Source organism: Salmo salar, chromosome ssa15 (assembly GCF_905237065.1).
Source record: "Salmo salar chromosome ssa15, Ssal_v3.1, whole genome shotgun sequence".
Lineage (NCBI taxonomy): Eukaryota > Metazoa > Chordata > Actinopteri > Salmoniformes > Salmonidae > Salmo > Salmo salar.
Window position 1 is genome coordinate 2,776,047 of NC_059456.1, and position 15,018 is coordinate 2,791,064.

At 47.8% G+C, this 15,018-nt stretch overlaps 1 protein-coding gene across 1 annotated transcript; it reads right to left on the reverse strand.

Moving 5' to 3' along the window:
• Nucleotides 1–10,258: 10,258 nt before the first annotated feature.
• Nucleotides 10,259–14,949, reverse strand: LOC106570885 (perforin-1). The gene is made up of 3 exons (XM_014143451.2): nucleotides 14,888–14,949; nucleotides 13,631–13,831; nucleotides 10,259–11,336 (listed from the first exon to the last, which is right to left on the reverse strand). Exons 2-3 carry the CDS (start codon nucleotides 13,787–13,789, stop codon nucleotides 11,076–11,078), a joined length of 420 nt encoding a protein of 139 aa, XP_013998926.2. The 5' UTR covers nucleotides 13,790–13,831; nucleotides 14,888–14,949; the 3' UTR covers nucleotides 10,259–11,075.
• Between the last annotated feature and the right edge of the window lie 69 nt (nucleotides 14,950–15,018).

The window sequence follows — 15,018 nt, forward strand, 5'->3', positions numbered from 1 at the left end:
CACTAAATCCTCAGGCACCCCGTAGTGCCAAAAGACATGTGTAAACAGAGCCTCCGCCATTTGTAGGGCTGTAGGGAGACCTGGCAAAGAGAGGAGACGACAGGACTTAGAAAACCGATGCACAACGACCAGGATCGTGGTGTTACCTTGTGAAGGTGGAAGATCGGTTATAAAATACACCGACAAGTGCGACCACGGCCGTTGTGGAACGGGTAAGTGTTGTAACTTACCCCTGGGTAGGTGTCTAGGAGCCTTGCACTGAGCAGGAGGAAACATAAACCCTCACGTCTTTGCTAAAGTGGGCCACCAGTACCTCCCACTAAGACAGCGCATCGTCCAATCAATCCCAGGATGATCAGAGGAGGGTGACGTGTGGGCCCAGTAGATCAATCGCTTGCGGACAGCAGACGGAACGTACCGACACCCAGCTGGACTCTCAGGCGGAACGGGCTCTGCACGTGACGCCCGTTCAATGTCTACTTCCAGTTCCCACACTACCGGCGCCACCAAGCAAGATGCTGGAATTATGGCAGTGGGATCCATGGACCGCTCCTCTGTGTCATACAGCCGGGACAATGCGTCTGCCTTAATGTTCTGGGAACCTGGTCTGTAAGAGATGGTAAACACAAAACGGGTGAAAAACATGGCCCACCTTGCCTGGCGAGGATTTAGTCTCCTCGCTTCCCGGATGTACTCCAGATTGCGGTGGTCAGTCCAGATGAGAAAAGGGTGTTTAGCCCCCTCAAGCCATTGTCTCCACACCTTCAAAGCCTTGACGACACCCAACAGCTCCCTGTCCGCCATATCATAGTTCCACTCCAACGGGCTGAGCTTCTTGGAAAAGAAGACACAGGGGCGGAGCTTAGATGGCGTACCCGAGCGCTGAGAGAGCACAGCTCCTATCCCAGCCTCAGACACGTCCACCTCCACTATGAATTGCAAAGATGGACCCGGATGAGCCAACACCGGAACCGAGGTAAACAGAGCCTTCAGTTTCCTAAAAGCCCTGTTCACCCCAGCCGACCACTGCAAACGCACCGGACCCCCCTTCAATAGTGAGGTAATGGGAGCAGCAACCTGACCAAAACCCCGGATAAACCTCCGGTAGTAATTGGCAAACCCTAAAAATCGCTGCACCTCCTTCACCATGGTTGGAGTCGGCCAATTACGCATGGCTTCAATGCGGTCACTCTCCATCTCCACTCCTGACGTAAATATGCGATACCCTAAGAAGGAGACAGACTGTTGAAAGAACAGGCATTTCTCAGCCTTGACATACAGGTCATGCTCCAACAGGCGACCAAGTACTCTGCGCACCAGGGACACATGCTTGGCGCATGTAGCGGAGGATATCAGAATCTCATCGATATACACCACTACACCCTGCCTGTGCAGGTCCCTGAAAATCTCATCTACAAAAGATTGGAAGACTGATGGAGCATTCTTCAACCCGTATGGCATAATGAGGTACTCATAATGCCCTGAGGTGGTACTAAATGCTGTCTTCCACTCGTCCCCCTCTCGGGTACGCACCAGATTGTACGCACTCCTGAGATCTGGTTTAGCGAAGCGCGCCCCGTGCATTGACTCAATCGCCGTGGCAATCAGTGGTAGTGAGTAACTGTATCCCACCGGGATTTTATTTAAACCTCGATAATCAATGCATGGGCGCAGACCTCCATCCTTCTTCACAGAAAAGAAACTCGAGGAGACGTGTGAAGTGGAGGACCTAATGTACCCCTGACGCAGGGATTCGGAGATATATGTCTCCATAGCCACCGTCTCCGCTTGCGACAGGGGATACACGTGACTCTTGGGAAGTGCAGCGTCTACCATGAGATTTATCGCACAATCCCCCTGTCGATGGAGTGGTAATTGAGTCGCCTTCCTTTTACAGAAGGCGAGAGCCAAATCAGCATATTTGGGGGGAATGCGCACGGTGGAGACCTGCTCCGGACTTTCAACCGTAGTAGCAACAACATAAACCCCTACACACCTACCTGAGCACTCTCGCAACCACCCCGTGAGAGCCCTCTGTGGCCAAGAAAAAGTAGTGTTATGACTAGTTAACCAAGGTAGACCCAGCACCACGGGATACGCAGGACTGTCAATAAGGAAAATACAAATTTTTCCTTGTGACCCCCCTGCGTCACCATACTCAAAGGAGCTGTGGCCTCCTTTATCAACCCTGACCCTAATGGTCGACTATCTAAGGAGTGAACGGGGAAAGGCACATCCACGGGTACAATGGGGTTCCCTAAACTACGAGCAAGAGCTTGATCAATTAAATTTCCACCCGCGCCTGAATCTACTAGCGCCTTATGCTGGGAACGCGGGGGGAAAAAAATCAGGAAAAATAACAGACACAAATATATGTGCAACAGAGGGCTCTGGATGAGAATGGTGTCTACTCACCTGGGGTGGCGCCAGAGCGCCCTGCCTGTTACCTTGATTCCCAGAGGAACCTACCCGGCACCGACCAGCAGTGTGACCTCTGCGGCCACCCATGGTGCACGAGCGGGAACCCCCTCCAGTCTCCCTGTGTACCCTCCCTCCTAATTCCATGGGAAGAGGAGAGGGGGTGCGGGAGGATGGAACCACCAGACCCTGATCTGGACTTCCGCGATCAGCCAGCAGGTTGTCCAGCCGGATGGACAGATCCACCAGCTGGTCGAAGATGAGGGTGGTGTCTCTGCAGGCCAGCTCCCGACGAACGTCCTCACGCAGACTGCAGTGGTATTGGTCGATCAGGGCCCTGTGATTCCATCCAGTACCAGCTGCCAGGGTCCTGAACACCAGGGCGAAATCCTGGACGCTCCTCGTCTCCTGCCTCAGATGGTAGAGGCGCTCACCCGCCGTTCTGCCCTCAGGTGGGTGGTCGAAAACTGCCCGAAAACGAATGGTGAACACCTCATAATCGTCCAACGCCGCATCTCCTTCTCCACACACAGCGCTGGCCCATTCCAGGGCTCTCCCGGTGAGGCGAAACTCTTCTCACGCTCAGTTGGAACTGAGGGGACCGTGGCCAGATAAAGTTCTAATTGGAGCAGGAAACCCCGGCAGTTGGCAGCACTCCCGTCGTAACCCTGAGGCAAGGTTAGACTGATGCCCCCGGGTTCCGGTTGGCATGGGGCGCTTCGGATAGACCCCGGTTGAGCTGGTGGAGGCGCTGGATGAATTCCCTGTCTCTCCCAGCGGTCCAGATTCTGGACAACGTGATCCATGGCGGCGCATAGATGGTGTAGCTTCTCCGCATTCTCCTGGATGCGCTCCTCCACCTTTCTGTCCGGGGTATCTTCTCCTGCTGACTTCAATATGCTGGTCGGTGATTCTGTCATATCCATGTATGTAGGTGGCAGGGAAGTCAGGCGCAGGAGAAACCAAGTTGGTTAATATGGAGTATTTAATGAAAAAACCAACTGCACAACCAAAGTACAAAATAACCTGGGTAAAGTATACCCGTCGCACACCGATACACAAACTCACCTAACATAACATCAAACAATCACCGACAAGGACATGAGGGGAAACATAGGGTTAAATACACAACATGATTAATTGGAATGGAAACAGGTGTGTAGGAAGACAAGACAAAACCAATGGAAAATGAAAAACTGATAAATGATGGCTAGAAGACCGGTGACGTCGACCGCCGAGCACCACCCGAGCAAGGAGGGGCATCGACTTCGGGCAGAAGTCGTGACAAGGGCATGGGTTTTGTTTCAAAATGTACCACCGGGGTGGAGGAAATCCCACAACCGTTTTTAGTTTTATTGTTTAGGGGTAGGTCAATTCCAGCTCCTTTACAAAAAATAGATCTAGTGGCTCGCATACCTACCAATATAGGAATTTCTTTACCTTGTATTTTTACCATAATGTTAGGCTGTGGTGGGGATTGAGGGTATGCTGGGGGTGAGGGTGTGGTGGGGGTTGAGGCTGGGGTTAGGCCTGTGGTGGGGGTTAGGCCTGTGGTGGGGGTTGAGGCTGTGGTGGGGGTTGAGGCTGGGGTGGGGGTTGAGGTGGCGGTTAGGCCTGTGGTGGGGGTTGAGGCTGGGGTGGGGGTTGAGGTGAGGCTTAGGCCTGTGGTGGGGGTTGAGGCTGTGGTGGGGGTTGAGGCTGTGGTGGGGTTTGAGGCTGGGGTGGGGGTTGAGGTGGGGGTTAGGCCTGTGGTGGGGGTTGAGGCTGTGGTGGGGGTTGAGGCTGTGGTGGGGGAGCTGAGGAAGGGGTCAGTTTATCTGCCCCTTGTGGCTTTTCCTAGCTTGAGGTAATTATTGACGAAGTTGATGATTAACGTGGCGATGATATTTGTCTGAGACTTTGTTTCCCTTTAAACGGTCATACAATGCTTTAACCTCATCTTTATCAAATTATCCACAAATGGACCACTGAACATTTCATATGAGGACTTTTTACACCTCTTACGTACGTTTACGTGTGGGTGAGTACGTTTTTTCTCCCGCTGGATCAGCACCTTCTAAATAAACCCATAATACACACATACAATTCAGTCTCTCTTTACCCAACTACGTCTCCCAAACGACACAAGTCTACTCGACCACTGGTCTATCACTTCACTTCTATACTCAACCCGTCCCATTACCAACCAAACTCTTACAGTTAAATGTCTGGAATTACCTTTAACTTTCTCCTCTCATGTAGGCAAACCAATTCCTACTCCCTTTTAGTCAAAACTATGTATAATCATTTGTAGGCAAACCAATTCCTACCGATAGGTCAAGGATAGTAGGGTTCGGTACACAAATCTGGTTCTCGGTAGGTCCAGGTCTAAACGCCAACAGATAAGTCCAAAACAGTCCAGCTCGTACACGGTAAATCCAGCCAATGTAGATTGTCTCTTTCTCTATGGTTCATAGATCCTTCCCGGCTTGACTTTATGTGGGTCGGCTCCACCTTCTGAGGGTTCCCCTTGCAAAAGGCAAGGGTGAGTGAAAATGGCAGATAGGAGGGCAGAACTAAGGGCTCTGCCCGATCACTAAAATGGCCACCCTGATCAGAACTACAGATCACAAAATGGCCGACTGCCAAAACTATAATTCCCAGAAGCAAGGGGAACCCTCAGAAGGTGGAGCCGACCCACAGATAAAGGGTCAAGAAAAACCCGGAAGAGAGAGAGAGGGCGGGAAGGATCTATGAACCATAGAGAAAGAGACAATCTACATTGGCTGGATTTACCGTGTACGAGCTGGACTCTTTTGGACTTATCTGTTGGCGTTTAGACCTGGACCTACCGAGAACCAGATTTGTGTACCGAACCCTACTATCCTTGACCTTACCTGCGGCCTGGGTGGACCAGGACAGAGAAACAAACATACAGGTACTGTCATGTTCGAAATAACTTTAATTCTGGGCTGACTTTGGTGACAGTTTCCCACTTAATTTGTGACAAACGCTCCTAGCTTTGAAGAGGTTTGCCACAATATATATATATATATATAAAACGACTATATTTCCATTCTTGCAGGCTATCCAATTCCTGCTAATATACTGTAAAAAACGGTATATTTTACCAACTTGTGACATACATTACAGCAATAAAGGAACAAATGCACAATCATTGACAAATATTAGGAGAAAAGCTAAACACTTCATGGTGATAAAAGAAAGAACCAAACTGTGACCATTATGCTGAAATACAGTTGTTTTATTGATGTCTAAACTGAGACCATTATGCTGAAATACAGTTAATTTATTGATTTTTAAAGGGAGGACCATGAGATCAGAGTGAGGACTGGGTCTACTGTAGAGTCTCTAGGGTGTAGGAGTAGTACAGGGTCTACTGTAGAGGCTCTAGGGTGCAGGAGTAGTACAGGGTCTACTGTAGAGTCTCTAGGGTGTAGGAGTAGTACAGGGTCTACTGTAGAGTCTCTAGGGTGTAGGAGTAGTACAGGGTCTACTGTAGAGGATCTAGGGTGCAGGAGTAGTACAGGGTCTACTGTAGAGGATCTAGGGTGTAGGAGTAGTACACGGTCTACTGTAGAGGATCTAGGGTGTAGGAGTAGTACAGGGTCTACTGTAGAGGATCTAGGGTGTAGGAGTAGTACAGTGTCCCGCCCTTCTTCAGGAAGCAGCTATGCTGCCAAGTTCCGTTCTTGATGGCGTGCATAGGTCCCCATCAGGTCGTCGAGGAGCAAGTCGCTGTCTTACACCTCCAACCTTGCAGGGTTGTTCTCATAGGCGTTGAAGAAGCTGAAGTCCTCCTTCCACCAGGGGTCAGATTGGTCATTCTTCACCTCTGTCCTCTCCCCATAGCTGCAGTTGAACACCTTAAAGGGATAGTTCACCATGATCACAAAATTACTTAGATAACCATAGATTCTTCTATCATTTGGACTGACCTTTAGCTGAGTTACAGCCACCGGTCTAAGGTTCAGGAGAAGGTCTAAGTCCTGCCTAAAAAAAATAGCTGAAGTTGGAGACTTATCTCCCTCACTAACTTTAAGCATCAGCTCTCTGAGCGGCTTACTGATCGCTGCAGCTGTACACAGCTCATCTGTAAATAGCCCATCCAATCTACCTACCTCATCCCCATATTGTTTTTATTTACTTTATTTTGCTCTTTTGCAGACCAGTATTTCTACTTGCAACATCATCTGCACGTCTATCACTCCAGTGTTAATATGCTAAAGCTAACTCTCTCTCCTCTGCTCTCATCCTTCTAGACCTATCTGCTGCCTTTGATACTGTGAACCATCAGATCCTCCTCTCCACCCTCTCCGAGTTGGGCATCTCCGGCGCGGCCCACGCTTGGATTGCGTCCTACCTGACAGGTCGCTCCTACCAGGTGGCGTGGCGAGAATCTGTCTCCGCACCATGCGCTCTCACCACTGGTGTCCCCCAGGGCTCTGTTCTAGGCCCTCTCCTATTCTCGCTATACACCAAGTCACTTGGCTCTGTCATATCCTCACATGGTCTCTCCTATCATTGCTATGCAGACGACACACAATTAATCTTCTCCTTTCCCCCTTCTGATAACCAGGCGGCGAATCGCATCTCTGCATGTCTGTCAGACATATCAGTGTGGATGACGGATCACCACCTCAAGCTGAACCTCGGCAAGACGGAGCTGCTCTTCCTCCCGGGGAAGGACTGCCCGTTCCATGATCTCGCCATCACGGTTGACAACTCCCTTGTGTCCTCCTCCCAGAGTGCTAAGACCCTTGGCGTGATCCTGGACAACACCCTGTCGTTCTCCACTAACATCAAGGCGGTGACCCGATCCTGTAGGTTCATGCTCTACAACATTCGCAGAGTACGACCCTGCCTCACACAGGAAGCGGCGCAGGTCCTAATCCAGGCACTTGTCATCTCCCGTCTGGATTACTGCAACTCGCCGTTGGCTGGGCTCCCTGCCTGTGCCATTAAACCCCTACAACTCATCCAGAACGCCGCAGCCCGTCTGGTGTTCAACCTTCCCAAGTTCTCTCACGTCACCCCGCTCCTCCGCTCTCTCCACTGGCTTCCAGTTGAAGCTCGCATCCGCTACAAGACCATGGTGATTGCCTACGGAGCTGTGAAGGGAACGGCACCTCCATAACTTCAGGCTCTGATCAGGCCCTACACCCAAACAAGGGCACTGCGTTCATCCACCTCTGGCCTGCTGGCCCCCCTACCTCTGAGGAAGCACAGTTCCCGCTCAGCCCAGTCAAAACTGTTCGCTGCTCTGGCACCCCAATGGTGGAACAAGCTCCCTCACGACGCCAGGACAGCGGAGTCAATCACCACCTTCCGGAGACACCTGAAACCCCACCTCTTTAAGGAATACCTAGGATAGGATAAAGTAATCCTTCTAACCCTCCCCCCTTAAAAGATTTAGATGCACTATTGTAAAGTGGTTGTTCCACTGGATATCATAAGGTGAATGCACCAATTTGTTATTCGCTCTGGATAAGAGCGTCTGCTAAATGACTTAAATGTAAATGTAATGTGTTTCAAAACGTTTCGAAAGGTGGGGGTAGACAGGGCCGCCGCCGTCATAATGGTGATGGCCCTCCCCCTGTGACCAATTTCCAACGCGTCTCATTCACTGAGTTTCGACAGTAGAAGGCTCAAAACACTTTGTAAAGACTGGGGACATCATGTGGAAGCAATAGGAAGTGCTCAATGAACGATAGCTCACGGTGTGAATAATAGGCAACGACGTGAAGTTGAGTCCACAATTCAGAATTCCACTTCCTGTTTCAATCGCTTTTGACTGCCATATGAGTTCTGTTATACTCACAGACACCATTCAAACAGTTTTAGAAACTTTAGGGTGTTTTCTATCCACAGGTATTAATTATATGCATATCCTAGCTTCTGAGTTTGATTAGTAGGTCGTTGAAAATGGGCACGAATTTTTTCCAAAATGCGCTGTGGCGCCCCCTATCCTAGGGTAACGTCAAGAGGATAAACTCTCGTTACATGACTCCTAAAAGGTCATAATACCTGTGTTCTGTAGAGTCTGGAGACGAGCGTCTGTCTGTCTGTCTCAGGGGGAAACAACAGGAAGTGATTTGCTATATACAGTATCTCATAAAAGTGAGTACACCCCTCACATTTTTGTAAATATTTGAGTATATCTTTTCATGTGACAACATTGAAGAAATGACACTTTGCTACAATGTAAAGTAGTGAGTGTACAGCTTGTATAACAGTGTAAATTTGCTGTCCCCTCAAAATAACTCAACACACAGCCATTAATGTCTAAACCGCTGACATTAAAGTGAGTACACCCCTAAGTGAAAATGTCCAAATTGGGCCCAATTAGCCATTTCCCCTCCCCGGTGTCATGTGACTCGTTAGTGTTACAAGGTCTCAGGTGTGAATGAGAGCAGGTGTGTTAAATTTGGTGTCATCGCTCTCACACTCCCTCATACTGACTGGTCACTGGAAGTTCAACATGGCACCTCATGGCAAAGAACTCTCTGAGGATCTGAAAAAAAGAATTGTTGCTCTACATAAAGATGGCCTGGGCTATAAGAAGATTGCCAAGACCCTAAAACTGAGCTGCAGCACGGTGAACAATACCGCACAGCGGTTTAACAGGACAGGTTCCACTCAGAACAGGCCTCGCCATGGTCGACCAAAGAAGTTGAGTGTACGTGCTCAGTGTCACATCCAGAGGTTGTCTTTGGGAAGTAGACGTATCAGTGCTGCCAGACTTGCTGCAGAGTTGAAGGGTGGGGGGTCAGCCTGTCAGTGCTCAGACCATACGCCGCACACTGCAAATTGGTCTGCATGGCTGTCGTCCCAGAAGGAAGCCTCTTCTAAAGATGATGCACAAGAAAGCCCGCAATCAGTTTGCTGAAGACAAGCAGACTAAGGACATGGATTACTGGAACCATGTCCTGTGGTCTGATGAGACCAAGATAAACTTATTTGGTTCAGATGGTGTCAAGCGTGTGTGGCGGCAACCAGGTGAGGAGTACAAAGACAAGTGTGTCTTGCCTACAGTCAGGCATGGGGGTGGGAGTGTCATGGTCTTGGGCTGCATGAGTGCTGCCGGCACTGGGGAGCTACAGTTCATTGAGGGAACCATGAATGCCAACATGTACTGTGACATACTGAAGCAGAGCATGATCCCCTCCCTTCGGAGACTGGGCCGCAGGGCAGTATTCCAACATAACGGCCCCAAACACACCTCCAAGACGACCACTGCCTTGCTAAAGAAGCTGAGGGTAAAGGTGATGGACTGGCCAAGCATGTCTCCAGACCTAAACCCTATTGAGCATCTGTGGGGCATCCTCAAACGGAAGGTGGAGGAGTGCAAGGTCTCTAACATCCACCAGCTCTGTGATGTCGTCATGGAGGAGTGGAAGAAGGCTCCAATGGCAACCTGTGAAGCTCTGGTGAACTCCATGCCCAAGAGGGTTAAGGCAGTGCTGGAAAATGATGATGGCCACACAAAATATTGACACTTTGGGCCCAATTTGGATATTTTCACTTAGGGGTGTACTCACTTTTGTTGCCAGCGGTTTAGACATTAATGGCTGTGTGTTGCGTTATTTTGAGGGGACAGCAAATTTACACTGTTATACAAGCTGTACACTCACTACTTTACATTGTAGCAAAGTGTCATTTCTTCAGTGTTGTCACATGAAAAGATATACTCACTTTTATGAGATACTGTATATAGCAAATCACTTCCTGTTTTTTTTTTTGACTCTCTAAGAATTGTGTTCCTTTTCTAACAGACCTTCATGTAAGTGAGCCTCATTTCAACACAACAACAAAAATAGGAGAGAGACTGAAACCCCTGTGCAGTGAATCTAGTTTTTATTAATTGATGCCATTGTAGAGTGAGCACAGAAGTGACAGTTGGACAGAGCCAATCAGACACAGAGCTAGAAGGAGCATAAAAGTACAAACATAGTGACAAGAGGTCAACTTCTTTACTGCAGTTCACAAGATAAACAGACACAGAACCAATGTTTTATGATGACTTTTACTGGAAATAAGCAGTTGTATGTTGCTTATTACAAAGTGAGAGACTTAGAGAGAGACATCAGCGTAGACACTAATTACAATACACTAACTGTAAGGGGGAGGTGGAGTTTTGTACTGCTCAGTATTCTAGAATCTACTCTGTTATGATGAGCTTGAGGATGAGGCCAGGGGGTTTGAGGAGAACGAGAAATCATGTAACAAATGAGGGATCCGAAATGGGACGTTGTTGTAAAAATAGATAAGAGGAGAGAAACCGTGGAACAAGCCGTTGTTGTATATAAGAGGACAGAGATATGGGACCAGATGTTGTTGTAGGTAACAAGAGGACTCTATTCTAGCTGGATATAGGACTACCAGTAGTAAATGCTGTTTTAGCTATGTGGAACGGGTCTAGGGTGTACTGTAGGCTTTTAGGGTGTAGGGGTAGTACACGGTCTACTGTTGAGGCTCTAGGGGGTAGGAGTAGTACAGGGTCTACTGTAGAGGCTCTAGGGTGTAGGAGTAGTACAGGGTCTACAGTTGGAAATCTTGGTGTAGGAGTAGTACAGGGTCTACTGTTGAGGCTCTAGGGTGTAGGAGTAGTACAGGATCTACTATAGGGGCTCTAGGGTGTAGGAGTAGTACAGGATCTACTGTAGAGGCTCTAGGGTGTAGGAGTAGTACAGGGTCCCTCCCTTCTTCAGGAAACATTGATGCTGCCAAGTTCCAATCTTGATGGAGCGCTCACAGGTCCCCAACAGGTCGTCGAAGAGCAAGTCACTGTCGTACACCTCCAGCCTCATGGGGTTGTTCTCATGGGCGTTAAAGAAGTTGAAGTCCTCCTTCCACCAGGGGTCATGGTTGTTGTTCTTTACCTCTGTCTTCCCGCCGTAGCCGGAGCCCATAAACACCTAAATTATAATGATACTAGTGATAATGACAATAATGACATTAATGATAATAATGATGATAATGGCAATACTGATTATGGTCATGATGATACTGATGATGATGATGATGATGATGATAATGATTACACTACTGATTATGGAAATGATGATAATGATGCTGATGATGATGTGTTATAATTATCATTGTCATCATTACCAGAATCAGTATTGTCATTATCGTCATTATTATCAGTACCACGTCCCGCTACCAAAACCTGCTGGCTCTCATTCACTGCGGCCAATGTGAGTAAAACATTTAAACATGTTAACCCTCGCAAGGCTGCCGGCCCAGATGGCATCCCTAGCCGCATCCTCAGAGCATGCGCATACCATCTGGCTGGTGTGTTCACAGACATATTCAATCAATCCCTATCCCAGTCTGCTGTTCCCACATGCTTCAAAAGGGCCACCATTGTTCCTGTTCCCAAGAAGGCAAAGGCAACTGAGCTAAACGACTATCGCTACGTAGCACTCACTTCCGTCATCATGAAGTTGCTTTGAGACATTAGTCAAGGATCATATCACTTCCACCCTACCTGACACCCTAGAACCACTTCAATTTGCTTACCGCCCCAATAGGTCCACAGACGACGCAATCGCAATCACACTGCACACTGCCCTAACCCATCTGGACAAGAGGAATACCTATGTAAGAATGCTGCTCATCGATTACAGCTCAGCATTTAAAACCATAGTACCCTCCAAACTCGTAATTATGCTCGAGACCCTGGGTCTCGACCCCGTCCTGTTCAACTGGGTCCTGGACTTTCTGACGGGCTGTCCCCAGGTGGTTAGGGTAGGAAACAACATCTCCACCCACGCTGATCCTCAACACTGGGGCCCCACAAGGGTGCGTTCTCAGCCCTCTCCTGTACTCCCTGTTCACCTATGACTGTGTGGCCATGCACGCCTCCAACTCAATCATCAAGTTTGTAGACGACACTACAGTGGTAGGCTTGATTACCAACAACGACGAGACGGCCTACAGGGAGGAGGTGAGGGCCCTCAGAGTGTGGTGTCAGGAAAGTAACCTCGCACTCAACATCTACAAAACAAAGGAGATGATCGTGGACTTCAGGAAACAGCAGAGGGAGCACCCCCCCTATCCACATCGACAGGACAGTAGTGGAGAAGGTGGAAAGTTTTAAGTTACCCGGTGTACACATCACGGGCAAACTGATATGGTCCACCCACACAGACAGCGTGGTGAAGAAGGCACAACAGGGCCTCTTCAACCTCAGGAGGCTGAAGAAATTTGGCTTGCCACCGAAAACACTCACAAACTTTTACAGATGCACAATCGAGAGCATCCTGTCGGGCTGTATCACCGCCTGGTACGGCAGCTGCTCCGCCCATAACCGGAAGGCTCTCCAGAGGGTAGTGTGGTCTGCACAACGCATCACCGGGGGAAAACTACCTGCCCTCCAGGACACCTACACCACCCGATGTCACAGGAAGGCCAAAAAGATCATCAAGGACAACAACCACCCGAGCCACTGCCTGTTCAGCCCGCTATCATCCAGAAGGCAAGGTCAGTACAGGTGCATCAAAGCTGGGACCGAGAGACTGAAAAACAGCTTCTATGCCAAGGCCATCAGACTGTTAAACAGCCATCACTAACATTGAGTGGCTGCTGCCAACATACTGACTCAAATCTCTAGCCACTTTAATAATTCATAATTGGATGTAATAAATGTATCACTAGCCACTTTAAACAATGCCACTTTATATAATGTTTACATACCCTACATTACTCATACTGTATGAATATACTGTACTCTATACCATCTACTGCATCTTGCCTATGTCGCACGGCCATCGCTCATCCATATATTTATATGTACGTATTCTTATTAATTCCCTTACACTTGTGTGTATAAGGTAGTTGTTGTGACATTAGATTACATGTTAGATATTACTGCACGGTCGGAACTAGAAGCACAAGCATTTTGCTACACTCGCATTAACATCTGCTAACCATGTGTATAGTTATGTATGTGTGTGACCAATAAAATTTGATTTGATTTATCATCATTCTTATCATTATCATCATCATTATTACAATTATTTTCATTATCGTCATTAGATTAGATATATAAATCCCCCTCCCAGATGCTCATAGTATAGGGGGGAAGGGTGACTCACCTCATCTAATCTATAATGTATAGCACTAGCACCTGGCTATTTTGCACCAGACAGATCACCACACATCATCTATCATGGTGGACAGGTGACTCAGGTGAGGAGAGATTTACCTTGACGTAGGCATCAGGGGTCTGGAACAAGCCGCTGTTCAGGTCGCTGGCTCTGAGGTTGAACACCTTGAGGACCTTACGTTCCTCTGCTGCATAGACCTGAACCACAGTCAGAACACACACCACCAGCAGGCACCACAGGAGAGAGGAGGAGGACATGTCTCTCAGTCAGATAGGGCTTGATCCGTGGAGGGAAGCCAACTAGGAGAGGGGGGACAGAGAGAGACGGAGGAAGAACGTGAAAACAGAGAGAGAGAGAGAGAGAGAGAGAGAGAGAGAGAGAGAGAGAGAGAACGAGAACTAAAACAGGATCGGACCCTTTTTTTTTTTTTTTTTAAATCTTCGCCTAAAATGACATACCCAAATCTAACTGCCTGTAGCTCAGGACCTGAAGCAAGGATATGCATATTCTTGATACCATTTGAAAGGAAACACTTTGAAGTTTGTGGAAATGTGAAATTAATTTAGGAGAAAATAACATATTAGATCTGGTAAAAGATAATACATCGAAAAAAAACATGCATTTTCAAACTGTAGGACCCAGTTCCTATATTTGAATATAAAAAAAAAAAACTATGCTACCTTTTTGTCTCTGGAACCCTCAGGCTGACAAATCAGAGTAAGATTACTGAATGTAAGTACATTATTTACCTTCAGAGGTGAATGTATCAAACCAGTTGCCATGCTAAAAGTTTATTGTTTGTGTGCACTCTCCTCAAGAGTGCTCAAACAATAGCACGGTATTCTTTCACTGTAATAGCTACTGTAAATTGGACAGTGCAGTTAGATTAACAATCATTTAAGCTTTCTTAAATTATGTCTTTGTCCTGGAAATGTTCTTGTTACTTTCAACCTCATGCTAACATTAGCACGCGTTAGCTCAACCGTCCCGCGCGGGGGGGGGGATCCGTAGAGGTTAAAGAGAGCGTAAGAGCTTGGTCACAGAGCATAAACCGTCTTCAAACCGTAAACATACACGCATAACAATGTAATAAGAATGTATGTCCATTTCAAGGTCTCGATCAGTTTAGCGATTACAACTAGGAGAGACAAGGAGAAAATACACATGCCACATACAGAGAGGAAGAGAAAGAGAGAAGCCAAGATACTTCTGAGAAAAACGAACCCAGTACAGACAAAGAAAACTACAGGGTGAAAGAGAAGCCAAGATACTTCTGAGAGAAACAAACCAAATAGAGACAAAGAAAAGACTACAGAGAGAGTGAGAGAGAGAAATATGGATTGGCTGTCCTTTACCTCAGCCTTGTAGTGTCTGAATGTTGTACATTCTACCCCTGTAAATATAACATACTGTACAGTCCCTTCAGCCCCCTCCACTCTAAAGGTGATAGCAACATACATATGGTCAGTTCTCAAGCACCGTCTCA

Coding starts and splice junctions, on each gene's coding strand:
- LOC106570885 (XM_014143451.2), bottom strand. CDS start 13,789: ATGTCCTCCTCCTCTCTCCTGTGGTGCCTGCTGGTGGTGTGTGTTCTG. Junction 11,337..13,630: donor CCCCTGATGCCTACGTCAAG/GTAAATCTCTCC, acceptor ATTATAATTTAG/GTGTTTATGGGCTCCGGCTA.